A 16,730-nucleotide genomic window follows, 5' to 3' on the forward strand; every position below is an offset into this window, starting at 1 on the left:
ATCTAGTGGGTAGAGACATGACAACTTTCCATGCAATGCTTGATTCTGAACTGGATTCTTTGGCTATGAGGGATGTTATTGAGACTGTTGACAAAGTTTGGAGACTGAGGATTAGATGATGATAATGTGTCAGTGTGAATATTTTTAATCTGATGGCTGTATTGTGGTTATGTAGTCAAATGTACTTTAGGAAATACACACTACATATTCAGGGGTGATGAGGCATCAGGCCGGCAATTTACTCTCAGGCAGTTAAAGAAAAAAAATTCTTTATACTGTACTTGCCACATTTCTGTTAGTTTGAGATTGTTTAAACGTTTTTAAAGTATGCAAAAAGAAAAAATATATCATAGAATATTGCCTCGCATATAAAAATAGACACATCTAGTCTCTTTTTAAAGGGATGTATAGTATTCAAGCTTTTGTATCAAAAAAATTTTTTTTACCAATCTTTTATTGATAGACATTTAAATTGATTCCAATTCTTTATTATTATAAACATTCAGTTCTTTCTTGTTATAAAAAATGTTAGTAAATATCCTTATAAACATATTTGTACTCTTGTTCAATTTTTGCCCAAGAATAAATCCCTAGAGTCGAATTGCTGTGTGAATTGATATGCATCATGTAATCCGTTTAATCATGTCATTGTAGGAAACACATAAAATCTCCTTAAAATAAAATGAAATTTACAATTTGGTAGTTATTTTTATTTATTTTCCTCCCACTGGAAAGTAATCTCTTTAAGGGTGCGAACTTCATCTGTCTTAATTGTCACCATCTCCAGCATTAAGATAATCTGAGTCACGCAATAAATACTTGTTGCGTGACTTTTATTTATTATGTATTTTATTATGTGTCTGGCATTGTTCTAAGGACATGAATTCATTTATTCCTTGTTACAACCCTATGAGATAAGTAGTAGGATTATTTCCATTTCGCAGATGAGGAAACTGAGACAAAGAATGGCTAGATCCTTGCCCAGTTTTACAAGGCTAGTAAATGGTAGAGCCAGGAGTCCAGGTGGTTTTTCTTCAGTTTGCAAGTTCTTAGCCACTATACTATACTGATTCTCTCTTGTCGAATAAATGAATCAACAAATGAATGATCAATATATTTGATTCTTTGACCAATTACAAATTTCAATTCTTTTTTTTCTTTTTCCAAATAAAAATTGAAATGGACTGCTTGTTTTATAAAAGCCAGATTCGTTTTTTGGTACTCGGTACCAGGCTGTATTTTGCTATGTAATAGTACTGCTCCTAGAATTAATATCCGTACAGGTATAAACTATAAATTATTCTTACTAAGAACTGATGGATGTGTAAACAAAATATTTGCTTTGTATTATAAATAAAACAATAAATCTGGATCTGCAGCTAGAGTCTAGGAGGCAGAACCTATGTTACATTATTTACATTTTCAAGCACACCCTCTGCTCCCCACCTGGGCTCCTGTGCCCCTGCCATTCCCTGCACCTGGAATGCCTGTGTCCACCTCCCACAGTGGAAACCCAGCCACCCTCCAGGCTCCCCTTAGTAGCCACTTCTCTTATTGAAGACTGCTTTGTCTTTTTGTCCTTTCTTACCTTTCTTATTCTCCTCTTGAAGGTTGAAGTAATCTTTCTTTCTTCAAAATTCCCTGAGTCCTTTTTATAGTACTCTTATAATACTACATTGTAAACATACCTTATGTTAATTGTGTCAAGTGCTCATCTCCCTTAATAGGCTATATTCTCTTTTATTCATTTTATAAAATATAGTTTTACTTACGTTAAAGCCCTAAAATGTATTACAATATACTGTACAGCATATGAATTTAAGTATGTGTTTTGAATGAGAGAATGAATTCTCTCTAGGAAATATGTTTAAAATTTTAAATCCTAAATCAGAAGACTACTAAATTTTTTTGAATATTATATATTCAAAAATTATCAGGAATTGTAAAATAAATGAAATGCTTAGAGATGATTTTTTTCATCTAATTTTTATTCTGTCTCTAGTTTACAAGGCATCAAGAACCAAGAAACATAATTCGCTTTTATTCCTATAAAATCTTTTGTTCTGTTCATGGCTACAAATATCAACTTTGTTTCCACCCACAACTTTAGTTCCCCTTTCTTTTAGTGGGTGGTTTAGGGACATCATAGGTAATAAAATCAATCAAAGGGATAAGTGGAATTTTTTTTTCAAAGGCTAGTATTTAAGGATGTGTTCCTGTGAATTTTAATATTAAATTTGTTTTCAAGTGTTTGTATAATACCAAATCTCCCTGCCACCTGGAAGAAGGACTGTCCTTGAATCTTGTTCTTCATGAAACAGTAAAATATAATCTCTATATATAATAAAAAAATAAAAGAACTTTAGGGAATGTTAAGTATTGTCATTAGGATTATCCTTTGTTGCTAGCAAAGGCAATAGCATAGCTTTCAGGCCAATTGTTTCTATTCCCCCATAAGGAGTTCTTTCCTTTACCCAGGGACTAAGACAAAGCTGAAGAGTTTTTGTTTCTGAAAGCTCAAACAGCAAGCCAAAGAAAAAGTTCGAACAAATGTCATCAGTCTTTTATAAATGACATTGCTTATGTAAATTAGCTGTGATCCTTGGGTGCTGGTGAACCCCAAGCCTCCTTGCAGTGGTTGGATATTATGTCATGTTTTATTTAAGTTTGGTGGTCTTCCGGAAAGTTTTGGCCATAAAGTCTTCACCTTTAATTCTAGTTTATGCTTTTTTGTTTTAATTTCAGGGTTTGTTTGTTTTTAGATTAGCTTCACCATCTTGTGATTTCCAGAGGATAATTTAGAGGCTAATATATTATTGTGGAGCACTGCCATAATATCTTACTGATTTTTACTTTTTATCGTTATTCGTTTGGCCATTGGATTTGAAGTTCCCCAAACCGAGTTTATAATTAGTGATTAAAATCAAACTTTAAAAAATCTTTTCTTTCAGAGATATTTTTATATTGTGAATGATACATTTTTAAATAATGCTTTCTGACTAAAATTTACAAACTTGACACATAGTCTGAAATATGTTTGGAACACTAGTAAAGTCAAAACACGCGTATTTTATAATTTAGCCCAGTTGATTCCTCTTCATAAAATGTTTAGGTAGCCCTAGTTCTGCGTGGCCTCTCATTCGTATTCATGCTAAGTTCTTGATCATACCCTTTGTGTATAAATCCATTTGGGGGTCATCTGAGATTCTCCCTGCTGTATCTAAATACATTGCACTGTAAATTTCCAAACTATATTCAAGAAAGAATGTTTTGAGAGGCTTGCCTTATAAGTAATTATTACTTTGTATATTAGATGCAGAATTTTTAAATAAGCATTTACATTTCATATATCATGTTAACTGTAGCTTTTTGGTTTGTTTTAAAATATTCCTGAGAACTTCAATTGCTTCTGTGATGATCATTCTTGGCAAGGGGTATCTTTCTCCTTAGATCTGTAGCTCTGTGGTGCATATACATAAACACTCCTTTGTTCTCAAAATCTTTTTCTATCTGATTACTGTTGTGTGCAAGTGCTTTGTCTCTGCTTCTCTTCGTTTTTTTTTCTTTTTTTTTCTTCTCGTGCCCTTAGCCTGTCATTTGTGTGAATAAGTTTGTTTACATTCAGTGGAGGTATTAAGTGCATTTTGAAGATAGAAAGGAGTGATAGAAGTAAGGAGAAGAAATCAAGAGAGTGGGGTGGATGAGAGGGAAAAGGAGGGAAGAAGTAGGAAAAGAAAAGGAGAGTGTGAGAGAGGAGGCAAAAATAGGGGCAGAATAGGGGCTGTGGGGGTTTGTGAAATTTTGGGGGCTGGTCCTGAGGGAGGGAGAGCAACAGACCAGCATTTTCCCCAGGCTTGGGCTCAAGCTTGTGAAACTACGAATGTATTAAAGAACCTCAACTGGGATTTGCTGAGGACAAATGCTGTAATGTGTTAGTCATCCATTATCTGCTTCTATTTTTGCAGGTTCTGAATGATGACTGACGCGGGTTTGTGTGATATCTCTCACAGTCACTGTCATTCCCAAGCGATAAGGAACCCGCACGTCTAGCCCCAGCACCAGGGCAAAAAGCAGCTCTGGAAGGAGGAAAGCTTCCGCTTGCGGAACCGGACAAAAGTGCAGCCTGCTCACGGGTTTCTTATCCAGACCACCCCGCCTCGGCCAGCTCGCAGCTCTCGCGGCAGGCGGCGTGTGGCCGCCGCAGGACGCCCGCCGCGCGCGGCCATGAAGTAGCGGCCACCGGCCCCAGCCCCTCGCCCGCTGCCCGGTCCTCTTCCGGCGGGGCCGGAGCCGCGTGGACATGGCTGGCGTTCGCAGCCTGCTGGTTCTCCTCCTCCTCGTTTTTCAAAGCAGCTGTTTGGGTTTCAGGAGCCCACTTTCTGTCTTTAAGAGGTGGGTGTTTCTTTTCTTTTTTTTTTAAATAGGCAGAATGTTGTTTGGGTGGTTTCTGTGCATGCTGTTGAAAAATGTGATCACTTTTACGAACCAGAGTGTCGGAGAAATGTACAGGTTGATTTACTTTGCTGAAACGACTTGGAATTGTAGCACAGTAACTTCTCGTAAAGTCCCCCTTACAGAAAAAGCCCACTGTATTGTAGCCAAGCTGCACTGGCTTTCAAAACTCCAATTAGAAGTTGTGATTTCCAATACAGATTGCTCCCTCTTGGGGAGATATTTCAGGAACTGCAATGTAGTCGTTTAGACTTGAATGCGTTCTTGTTTATAATAGCTTGAAGAATAAAATATCCGTATAGGTAAGTGATAAGGAGAAGCAGGTCATGGATTGTAACCATGAGAAAACATTGAGCTGCATACACACTCCTCATAATTACCATATTAAATATTTATGTTCTTGTACATTTGTAATTCACATTGCAGTCCCTCCACCCCCATACAATTTTGCCTCCTAGCATTATTATTTTTGGTTTTTGTTTCTGACTGATAATACTGGACACGCATAAAATAGTTACAAAAATTTTACTGGGTCACAGTTAATATTTCTTTCATTAGAAAATTGGCAGGCTTATGATAATTTCTAATTTATTAATACTGTATTTTCATTAATTAGAAACTGATAAATATTTTGACAACTTATTGAATCACATTTTAAATATAACCTGCTTGATTGCTTTGATTACATTTTGTTTACAAGTTGGGTATATATTGCTCATGGGTTATAAAATGCAATTCCAGGAATGTTTTAGAACATTATATAAGTTATTACATGTTTTCATGGGGTCTAAATCAATAATCTTTAATCTTATAGTTATATAGTTCCCTTTTATTTTCCATCTCAAGTTAAGATCACATTATGTTCAAGGATATTGAAATTGTCTTCTTTTGTAAGGTTTAAAGAAACCTCAAGATCATTTTCCAATGAATGTCTTGGTACCACTCGACCAGTAAGTCCTATTGATTCATCTGATTTTACATTGGATATTCGCATGCCTGGGATTACGCCTAAACAGGTGAGAAGAATTCTGTATTTTATTTCACTTGTTCTGTGTACAATCTATAATTAAAGCAAAAAACTGCATTTACAGCAGTAGTGCCTTCTTTAAAAATAGGTATTTGCTTTCAAGACTTCTCAGGGCTAGAATAATTGAATATTATAAAGGGGAGCAAATCTTTCAAGGTAAATCTTTTAGTTAATTTTTTTAAAAAAAATTTTTACTGATATTGTTGTTTGTATTTTGAAATGGAACCTTGAAATTTTATGTTTTGAAATTCTCAATGGAATACCTCTGTACTGTAACATGTAAGTATTATTAAAATATGTGAAAAGTTTTTCTAATAAAGGGAAATTATATTGAGCAGCTACATCTAAGAGATTACTTTGTTTAAATACCCTTCTATCACAGCCACAAGATGAGTAATGAAAGCCCGTGTTTACTGCCAAGAATGTGAAAAACAAAATATTCCATATTTTTAGAAGTTGAGAGAACTATTCATACAGGTGGTTGATTATGAGTTTTCTTTAGCACAATTTGCTTGTTATAAGAGATATATTTTGAAGAAATGATGGCAGAATTCATACAAACATGACTTATAGAACGTTTTGAGTAGAACTAGGTTGTTACTAGGGCTTTCCCAATTTTAGATACACACAAGAAGCTCAAACCCACTGCTGTTGTGTGTGCAAGGTGTTTCATTAAGCATAATGAAAGGCCAAAATTAATTATGCTTTGCAACCATGCAGTGCAGGGATTTATGTGTGTCATTAAAAGATAGTCCTCTCCTTTCTAAGGCTGCCGAGAGAGACCTGGGTGTTGTAGAGCTGCAGTGGCTGATGACTCATTGTTGCAGATACCATTCTATTTTTCTTTTCTTTTCTTTTTTAAGTACTGAGAAAATAAAAATATTCTACTTACTGGGGAGAATTCTTTTGAAACTGACATCCAGAAACTCTAGAAAATGCTCATGGTCCTTTTTGGGCGAGTTAGGGATTCACAGTCATTTATTTGAATATCTGTATGATCTCACTCTCTGTAATTAACTACTTTTACCATTGTAAAAATTATCCTCACTTCCGTCCCCCAACCCCTGAACATCCTCGTATGACCAGGCAAATGACTCTTTCGTAGGTTCAGTTGTTAATGTCCTTCAATTCCATAAGCTCTTTATTTAATATTTAGCCAAAAGAGATGTAATGAGATTAGGAATAAGAGGGAAGAATGACGACAACTCCTCATTTGTGAAGTGTGCTTCTTCTTGACGTTTTTCACTTTTAAAAATGATTTTCTCCCTATATTTGCTTAAACTGACCTTATATTACTTCTTTAAAAAAATCTACTGTGATCTTTAACCACTTTTTTTCTCAAGAATATCATTATTTTCTCATATAGTCACTTGTTGCGGTTCATTATGTTTTTTTCTTCTCATTATTTTGCAGTAATAACATTTAAAATATTTAACAATAATAAGAAGTAACTGTGTTGAGGTCAATATTCTCAGAAAGAATTCCTAGAGGAACTGCTTATAAAAGAATATAGAGGAGCTCCATTTTCATAAAATAAAATGTGTTTACTCATTTTTATAATTTTATAATTATCAAAATAACTCCATGGGAAAACATATATTAATTCTCGGCTTGTTATTTTGCATTATCTGAATTTGTCTTATGCCGTAGACACTTGTTGGTTCCCTTCCAGCATATAATTCCCCATCACTCCTCCTTTTGACTCCATGGGGTTTCCAGGAGCTGTCTATCCGGGACCCAGAGGTGAAGCAGATGGACTAAGATTAGCAGATCATTGCATCCTAGCTCCCCTTCCACAGTGACTGGTTCAGAAGAAGGTACATGACCTAGACCAGTCCAGTAAAATCTTAGGACTTTTGCTATGAATGCACCTTTCTGTTGCATGTGCGCCAAAGGCATGTAGTCCTGTGGTCTGCTGCGTTCATGAGGGGAGCCACGCCTAGAATAAAACTAATACCATAGAAGGCAATGCAGAGATACTGAAAGAATATAGTAGGTTCTTGGTGACATTACTACTTAGAGAGTTTTTAATTATATTAGCCTTTCTTGTTTCAACCAGGTCGAATTGGGTTTTCTCTGACTTGTAACTGAAACCACCTAACTAGATGAGTGATTCACTTGTTCTGCCTGATCAGTTCGGAACTGGTCGTTGAACGTTTCTTTCACTTTCCCCTATCACTATTGACTGGATGCTACAAGTACTTACTGACTTGATCTGGCTGACATACAGATTATATACCTCGTAAACCTTCATGAGAAGTGGTAGTTATACTACCTACTGAGTTTACTCAGAGGTGGTTAAAGAAATCCCATACCTCTTTCCTCTTAAACTTGGTGTTCTTGGTGAGGAAGACGTAGAGCTGTAATTGTGTGTGTATTTTTGTTGAAGAAAGTATTCTTAAAACGCAGATAACACTAAATTTAATACTAAAAGAAAAGAGATAAGGAAAAGAAAGAAAAATGAAAATATATTATAGGAAAGAAATAAAAGATAAAAGGGAATAAGAAGAGTAGGCCAAAAGAAACAAGAAAAGAAATACAAGAGAATAGAATGATCAAGGACAAAAATAAAAAGAAAAAAATCAAGAATAACTATAATATGAAGAACAGAACATTTTTAAAAATTATATAAGAAAAAAGGAGTGAGGAAACCATAAAAACTAGGAAAGGCATTAAGGAGTTAAAAACATTTTTTTTCTTTTATTATTTGTTTTTCTTTTTTTTAAATGGCAGAAAACCAAGAAGAGCTACAAAGATGAAAGAAAGAAGGGACTGGGAGCCAGAAGTTGATTTGGTAATTAAAGCAGGCCACAATGGTTAAAGAGATATATTCACTCAATAGATTTTTTTATAAAGTACACCTTAACTTTTGGCAGTAATGAAATATACATCAATGAATCTGATGTAAGTCCTTTCCTTAGAGAGAACCTAAGCTATATTATAGACAGTACAAATAACTAATTTTGCTTGTGGAATACAGGTCTAGATTAGTGTCTTATCGAAGAATATCCAGTCATGCCAAGCCTCTGAGTTGCAGCTCATTCCATACCATCATAGACTTCAGAGCAGCCTTTAAAGGTTGCGTCCATTAAACCAGCTCCAAAGAATCTGGGCAACATAGCTTATTATTTCATGCGATGTCAGTATTATGATCAAAGTTAGCTCACTGTTTCTTTTCTCTGACTTGAAATTAAAAAAATAATTTCTATCCTCTATTATAAATTTCTCATTGATGAATGTTTTTTTTTTTTCAGGCTTTGGGAAGATTAGGGAGAAAAATAACAGCTTTTAAGTAGCCTAGAGTAGAATCTGTTGTCCGATGGCACTGGCTTCATATCCAGCAGAGCCTCGAAGTATGGTATCTCCAGACTCTTTTTTTTAGCACTTTGTCTTCCTCGTTTGATTCCCTTTCTCACCTGGAACCCTGGGGGCTTTTGCTGTCACCAATTCTCATTTCAACAAACAAAACAATTTGATAAACTGCCAGTTCATGGTCATAGTAAGGTGCTATCATCAGTTTGATGTGTTAACTAGCCCACCGGGGGTTAATTGTAAAATAAAATAAATGAGGCATAATTACAGTGATTTTACATAAAGCTTATTGTCTGAATTTAAGCCAAATCTAGTGGACTAGAATGTAGACTTTGGGGCCAAGCTAATAGAATTCTTATACCAACTCTTGCAGTGTCAATTCAAGTATGTTTCTTAACCAGTAGTCCTGCTCCTTCATCTGTAGACAGAATAATAGTGTCTATACAGGATCATTCTGAGGACTAAGCAAGGTAATATCAGTGGCACGTTTGGTTGCCCTGCATGTGGTATGTTTTCAGAAAATGTGAACTCATATTGCTACTTTTATTATATGTGTCGAGAAAAATGTGAATGAGTCTTAAGATGTGGAAGAAATTGCCAACCCTTACGCTTTCAGTAATGACCTCATGGAGAAAGTAAGACATTGTAATAATTTTGAAGGAGAGGAAAAGTAACTAAATGAAAAAAAATAGAAAGTACGAACCTGGGCAAGAGAAACCTAGAGAAAGTAAGGGAGGAAGTAAATCTTTCAGTGTGCTTATCCTTAGGTAGTTGTTTCCATTAAATGTCCCTTATGATCAAGGTTTTTATATATATTTTATACTGCTTGCAAAAAAAGTTGGCAGAAGTGGTTTCGTCAGTAAGAAGCCTTAATTTTTTTTCATATCAGTTTGAAATTCGCCTGGATTTCTTCTTGTTGCTTAGGACTTTGTATATTGACCTTATTAAAAAAAGATCACTCTTTTCTAAGTAAGTCCTTTCAAATCTTAGCTTTATATAGCGTATTATTTGTTACTTGTTCAATTTAGATGCTCTGCAGACTTACAGATGCAAACTAATAAAAAATATAATTTTACAAAACTAAGTATTTTCTTTGATTTTTTTTGACATTAGGATGTGTTAGACTGTCATTAGTATAGTCATTTTTCTCTCTTATTTTGGGAGCAGTTTGAGAACTATGGAAAAATATGCTTTCTCTTTTTGAACCTCTTGCAAATTCTTGTCTCATTCTTTGTGTTTTGAAGTCAAAACAGCCTTCCTCTGTGTTCTTTAGCACAAATATCTATCTCTAGGAATGCCACGAAATAGAACAATTCTGAGTTTAAAAATTGCATCAGATGCCCCAGAGCTGCAAGTTTAAAAACCTGAAATTAGTCTTAAGTTATCACTTATTTTAAAATAATGTGAAAGAATGTAGTCATTGAAATAAAACTAGAATGAACAAAATACTACTACGAAATTTTTTCAGAAGCTTCTTACACTTTATTTTTGCTTTATTCTTAAAAATGAATAGTTTTCATTTTCTAACAGAAAAAGGAAGAGATTCCCCTTGCCTCAACAATGCGTGTATAGCCCTGTAATAAGAATCTAGCATTTATAGGATTTTCTTACTACATCAATTTAAGAAATAAATTTTAAAATATCAAGCTGTAGTCATCACATCACTTATAAACAGCATTTGCTTAGGTTATGTTTATCAAAGAGGTGATATCCAAATTAAGTTCAGAATTGCTGTGGTGCCTTATTTTCCTGAAGTTCAGAATGCTGATTAAATTTGACTTTTTCATGAGAAGTCACTTAGTTGAACAGAATTTTGGCTTTTGGCTGATTTTGAAGATAATATAATATGTTAAATCTATATATTTTAATTCAATCATTATATATTAAAAAAATATCCTCAGTCAGTGCTTAAAATTCAGGACAAAATTAGCAAGGACCCCAGAAAAATGCTTTATGGAATAATTTTTAGTTCTTTGAGGGTTGTGATTTACTTGTCCTTTTCTGTAGTAATGTAATATTATTTGTGTTTTTTAAAAAAAATTCTGAATGTTCTTTTGAGTACAAGAATAAGAAGAAGAGAGACACCCCACACTTGGATTTCTCCATTTCCTCTTACAGGCTGGGCTGACTTTTAGATTAAACCTCATTGCACAATGGGAGAAAATTAATCTGTGGGCACCAGCAGCCTACTGGGCACCTGTGGTAGGTTATCTGTTATGCTCCCTAGAGAAAACGGATCCAGGCTCTTCTCAAAGCATCTGGGTGATTGCTGGGAAGTGTTCAGAGAATACCCCCACTGACTCCAGAGTTCATACACCTAGAACCCCTGTGGATTCCCCGACCATGTTCTGTTGTTCTCTAGTTGTCTCACATGTCTGCCAATATACCCTTACTGTCATCTAATTCAATCTGTACACTAGGACAAACATGGCAAATGGGTTTTCTTTTTGACACAAGTTCATTTGAGTGAAAGAAGCTACTGGAAAGTGTTAGGAATTATCAGGCCATGAATGTGAAAGACAGAAGTAGTGGCTCCAGTAGCCAATCCTACACCAGTGCATTTCTGTTGCTTAGAAAAATAGACCATGGGTGAAGACTGATTGCATTTAAGAAATTGTTTTAAAATGTACATGATTCATGGCTCTTAGTATTTCCTTTTCCTCCAGTCTTAGTTGTTGTTTTTTTTTCCCTCTCACATAAAGTAAAAGAGGCATGGTGATTTTGTTATTTAAGAAAGAAAATGTCCTAATTCTGGATTAGCATTTGCAATTTATTTAGAAAGGCGATGTGTATAACATTTCAGGGTTTGGAAAAGAGCAGCAAGAGCGATAAAAATGCTATACCTCAGCCCTTCCCCAAACTGAGGAAGTAATATTGTCTATTTTACCAATGGAGAAGTTGATAGTAGAGAAAATTCAGTGATTATTAGAAAGAATGGTCACCAGGCCCTTGTTTTGTTTACTTAGCTGCCTCACATTAAATTGTTTTTCCCACTTTCTAATTTGAAAGCTCAACTTTGGTATCATTTAAGATGCTACAAGTCAAATTCTTAACTTGTATTTATTTGTGTAATTCACCCCTTGCTTCTTCAGCAAGCCTCAGTTCTACATATTAAATACAAAAATGTTAAATAGATCTTACAAATGGCAAATTATAGTTGCATGTAGTATATTGCTAATTATTTAAGTTTCAATTATGATGCTTCCTCTTTATTTTTACTAAAACCTATTTAACAATGTTTTCCTCTGTGAGAATAATCTAAATGTGTCACTTATCTGCAAATATGCATTGACCTTTTTTTCCTTTATTAAAAATGAGAGACAGGAGACTTTTTTCCAATTAATGTTTTATATTTTTGAATTAACATGATACTTAAGAGAATATTAGAAAAAGTAACTACAGTGTAAGAGACTCCCTTATGATCACCAATTTTCTCAATAAGATTTAGGGTTCTTTTTCTGTTTGTTTTTTTTCTAATACATTTTTAATGGAGAAAACATTTATCAAGTGTTCATTATGTCATATTACCATATTAGGTACTTTACAAGCATTGTCTTAGTAATTCTCATAAAAACTGTTCAAGGTACTATTATTTCCATTTTTATATGATAAATTGAAATTCAAGGAAATTAAATAACCTGTCTCTAGCCAAATAGTCAGCAAATAGAAAAACAAGGGTGTAAATACAGATTTATCTGACTCTGAAACTCATGCTCATTTCTTTGGCTGTGCTGCCAACCTGTTAATGGCCTATGTGTTTCCCAGAGAATGTTACTATGTATATTTTTATGTGTGCATAGTTGTGTTTTACCCCTCATATTTTAAATGTGAGGGGTACATTCGCACACACATTTTTTTTTATTTCATATATATTGTAAACTAAAAGCTTCCTTTTGTTAAACGACCAAAATAAAGATTACTGGCTCCATCCTAAATCCTTGAATAACTTTTTTTAAAACATATTTTCATGTCCATCCATAAAGAATTGCTACTAATCTGAATTCTGGTGAGATATTCTTGATCACCTGGTTATTAAAAGATACCTTACAATCAACCTAGTTTAACACAATTTTGAATTATTTTTGCCTAAATCTTAAGCCAGATATTAGCAAGTTATTTCTTAAAATCTCAGATAGTAAATATTTTTGGCCATGAGATGTACAGTCCCAGTTGTAACTTCTGTAGTCAGAAAGCTGCCATAGACAGTATGTAAATGAATGGCTTGGCTGTGTTCCAATAAAAAACTTCATTTACTAAAACAGGCAGCCACTCACAGGCTGTAGTTTCCTGATTCCTGATCGAAACCATTGCATATGCCATTTAAGCTAATAAATGGATTTAACCTTTGGCATCTCGTGAACTGTGTCTTCTGACTTATAGAACGTAGAGAATAAAAATACCAATGAAAGGTTAATAGCACTTTGATCTTTGTTCCTTAGTTACCTATTTGGTTTTCCTAAGTGATCACAAACAAGAGTTCTCTTATTTGGAATATTGTATTTCAGACACCATCTTAGCAAATGGCAATTCCTGTGTTACAGTTTCTCCAAGCCAAATACACTGGAGCCTTCCTTGGGTTCTCTTTCTCACACTCCATAAACAATATGCCAGCAAATCCTGTTGGTCCTACCTTCAAAATATATCCAGAATTCAATTTTTTCTCACCACACCCACCTTTCCCAGTCAGGCCCAAGCACCGTCCTCTTTGTCCTGGACTATTACAGTAGCTCTCTTTACTGGTCTCCCTTGCACCCTTGATAACTAGAGTCTGTGCTCCATAAGGCAGCCACAAGGATCCTGTTAAAATAGAAATCAGATCATGTCAGCCTTCTACAAATAATCCTTTACGAGCTTCCCATTCCCCTTACATTTAAAACCAAAAGCTTTACAGCGACCTCCAAGCCCTTTTTTTCCTGCAGTCTTTTCACATTCCTCTGTCTCTCGTCCCTCGTTTCTGTTATCAGTTGTTATACGGACAAAACAATTCAGAACTCTAGTTCTGCCACCTGCTGGATACAAAATCTTAAGATACTTAAAACTTTAGTGAGCTTCAGTAATCATCTGTAAAATGGGGATAATGATAGTTCTTATTTGATAGGATTATAGTTCCGTGAATTAATAAGGGCAAAGCCCAGTGCTCCTCAGTCAATATTAATTATTATTATTTTTGCCCCAAAGTACATGAGTTAAGTCATGTTATCCTGTAACCAGTGCAAGGAACTATGTGATAAATACCTTAGAATTGTTGAGATAAAGAATTACAGAGAATCACGTTGAGCATGAAGAGGATGACTGCAATAACTACTTTAGTCAGGACCACACCGTGATTTCCTAGAGCACATTATAGAAGCAGATAAGAATCTGCATTTCTCTCTTGCTTTATTAAGAAAAACTTTGTAGAAGTAGGAGGATTTGAAGAATGTAGTTCAATGGGTAGGGAGAAAGATTTGGAAATGTATACTTAGACTCTATAAAGGCACCATTCTAGAAATAGTGCTACAGACAGATGAAGTAATCAGAACCTCAACCTTATAATTTTGTCATTAAAAGAATCTAGTAATAGTAAAAGAATCTGGTATGTACAATTTGCTAAGAGAACAGTTATATAGCTCTAGACACCAAAAAAAATGTGCCAAACATGTGAAAACAAAAATTCAAAGTGAAGTTGGTTAAAATACAATTATTGATGGATGTTTGGTATATCCAATAGACTCCAAAAGAGAAGAGTACAATGTATTCGAATATGTTAATCAACAGGATAATTTAATATATATTTACATATAGTAAATATAATTTAATATCTATGTGGATATAAAATTTTACAATTTAGGAAGAGAACATTCTTTTTTTATGCATTTCGAACTTTTATCAAAAATCACATAGCTAGACATTAAGAAACTTCCTTTGGCTATGATAGATTTTTATAGCTCTCATCCTCTGATAGTAATCCAATAAAACTAGAAATAGACCATGAAAAGATGTCATGGAAAACTTAACTACTTAGAAATTAAGGACCATTTTTCTACACAACTTCTGAAACAAGTAGAAAAATAAAAATTGAAATTATAAATTATCTAGATAGTAATGGCAAGGAAAATACTTATAAAATTCATGAGACCCAACTGAAGCAATACTCAGAGAAAAATTGATATTCTTAAATTCTTTTATATGAAAATTGGAAAGTAAATTTATATGAACATTCAACTTAATGAAGGAGAAAAAGAGCAATCAAGTCAATGAAAAGTAATAAAGATAAAAGCAGATATTAATAAAATAGGTTAAAATAGAAAGTATAAACAAAATTAGAAATGACTTCTTTGAAACATCCATTAAAACAGATAAACTCATGACAAGCCTAAGTAAGGATAAAAAAGTGCAAAAAATACACATTATTAAGTATTAGAAAGTGTAAAGGATAATTTAGACACTGTGCAACTCTATGTCGGTCAATTTTATAATCTTGAGAAAATGGGTGATTTTCTAGAAAATACTTAGCTATCCAAATCAATCTAAGAACTGACCAGACCACCAACTATAAAAGAGACTGGAAAGGTAAAAACATTTTATATTTTTACACACACACATGCACACACACACACATGCACATTTACAAACTTTTAAAGATGAGAATTACTTAACCAAGAACACATATGACAGAAAAAGGGGTAATATGCCATGTATAAAAAGAGGTCCCACAGACTACTGAGAAGACAAGCAAACCAGAAGAAAAACAAATGAATATTAATGCTAAATTAACAGAATGAAAAAAGTTCAACCGTGTTAATAATCATAAAAATTAAAGGAAAAAAGAGATACCATATTTTTTCACCCATTAATTTGGCAAAAGAAATCTTTAAAAGAACTATAATATACAGACTTTTAAGAATGAAAAGACATGGTCAGTCTCATACATTATTGGTGGGAGGGTGCATTGCCACAAGCTTTTGAGGAAAGATCTGCAATTATCTTTTAAAGTAGAAATGCTCCTATCCTTAAAATTGTGGGAGATTATTCTGTAGAATACTATGTAATAAGTGAAAGACTGAGCTAGGTGTACATGTCTTGCCCTAGAAGTACTGTCATTGTGTATTAAGTGACAGAAGCAAACTGCACAGTCATGTGTGAAGTGTGATCTTATCTTAATAAAAATAAATAATAACAAAACCCCTATACTTGTGCATCTGTTTGGTTATATATCTTTGTACCGGCAAAGAGGAAGTTGGAAGGAAGCACATTAAACTGTAAACACAGGTCCCTTGAAGAGGTAGCAATGGAGGAGGATGACAACAGCTTTTTGGTATATATATCTAAGTTGTTTTATCATTAAAAAGATCTATTATTTTATAATTGTTAAAATTAATAAAGAAATAAATTATATCACTAACAAAAAAGAATATCAAAACAAAGCATCTTCTACCTTTCTGATATAAACCCTTAATGTTCTAGAAATCTCTAGAGGGGTTTTCCACACAATGCCTCTAATTGATAAATTTTTAATTCCTATTCCTTCTGCTTTGTAACAATGCTATTAAGAGAGCCTGATTAATTAAAGAATTGAGGAAATTTGGGATACGCTTAAACAAACAGAGCCAGATTTGCAGGGGGTCATTCTATCAGAGTTGATCTGCAGATATTTGTGGAAGGTGATCATGCATATCTTTCTGCATTAGCAAGAAGTGTGATTCTCTTTGCACTTATTAGCCACCAGAAAAAATCTTTTGTTTCACTTATTTTCAGATTTATGTAGTCCGAATTAATATTTCAATAACCCTATTCAAGAGGAGCATTTGGAACCATTCCACATGCATGCTGCATTCTTTAAGCAAAAATACACTTTCAAGGCACAGATCGCTTTTCACAGATAATGTATTCTACTTAATCATATTTAAAGGGACAAATCTGACATACACATTAAAGGAATACCTCTGTCTTAGCATGC

General features: G+C 34.0%; 1 protein-coding gene and 1 long non-coding RNA gene across 24 annotated transcripts in view; both read left to right on the forward strand.

Annotated features, from left to right (window-relative positions):
- The window catches only part of PAM (peptidylglycine alpha-amidating monooxygenase), a 221,986-nt gene that overhangs the window by 75,617 nt on the left and 129,639 nt on the right, over nt 1-16,730 (forward strand). For 12 of the 23 annotated variants that reach the window (XM_039848359.1, XM_039848361.1, XM_039848365.1 and 9 more), the window contains exons 2-3: nt 3,966-4,392; nt 5,348-5,468. In XM_039848359.1, the coding sequence (XP_039704293.1) occupies nt 4,301-4,392; nt 5,348-5,468 (213 nt within the window). In that variant the 5' untranslated portion in view covers nt 3,966-4,300. Of the gene's footprint in view, nt 1-3,965; nt 4,393-5,347; nt 5,469-16,730 lie in introns of those variants that run through there. The other 11 variants (XM_039848360.1, XM_039848363.1, XM_039848366.1 and 8 more) reach the window with 2 other exon arrangements.
- Nucleotides 8,007-9,871, forward strand: LOC120590780 (uncharacterized). Its single transcript, XR_005649764.1, has 2 exons — nt 8,007-8,273; nt 8,734-9,871. It is a non-coding gene; the product is annotated as an uncharacterized LOC120590780 (long non-coding RNA).

This window comes from Pteropus medius, unplaced genomic scaffold (genome assembly GCF_902729225.1).
Source record: "Pteropus medius unplaced genomic scaffold, Ma_sr-lr_union100, whole genome shotgun sequence".
Taxonomy (NCBI): domain Eukaryota; kingdom Metazoa; phylum Chordata; class Mammalia; order Chiroptera; family Pteropodidae; genus Pteropus; species Pteropus medius.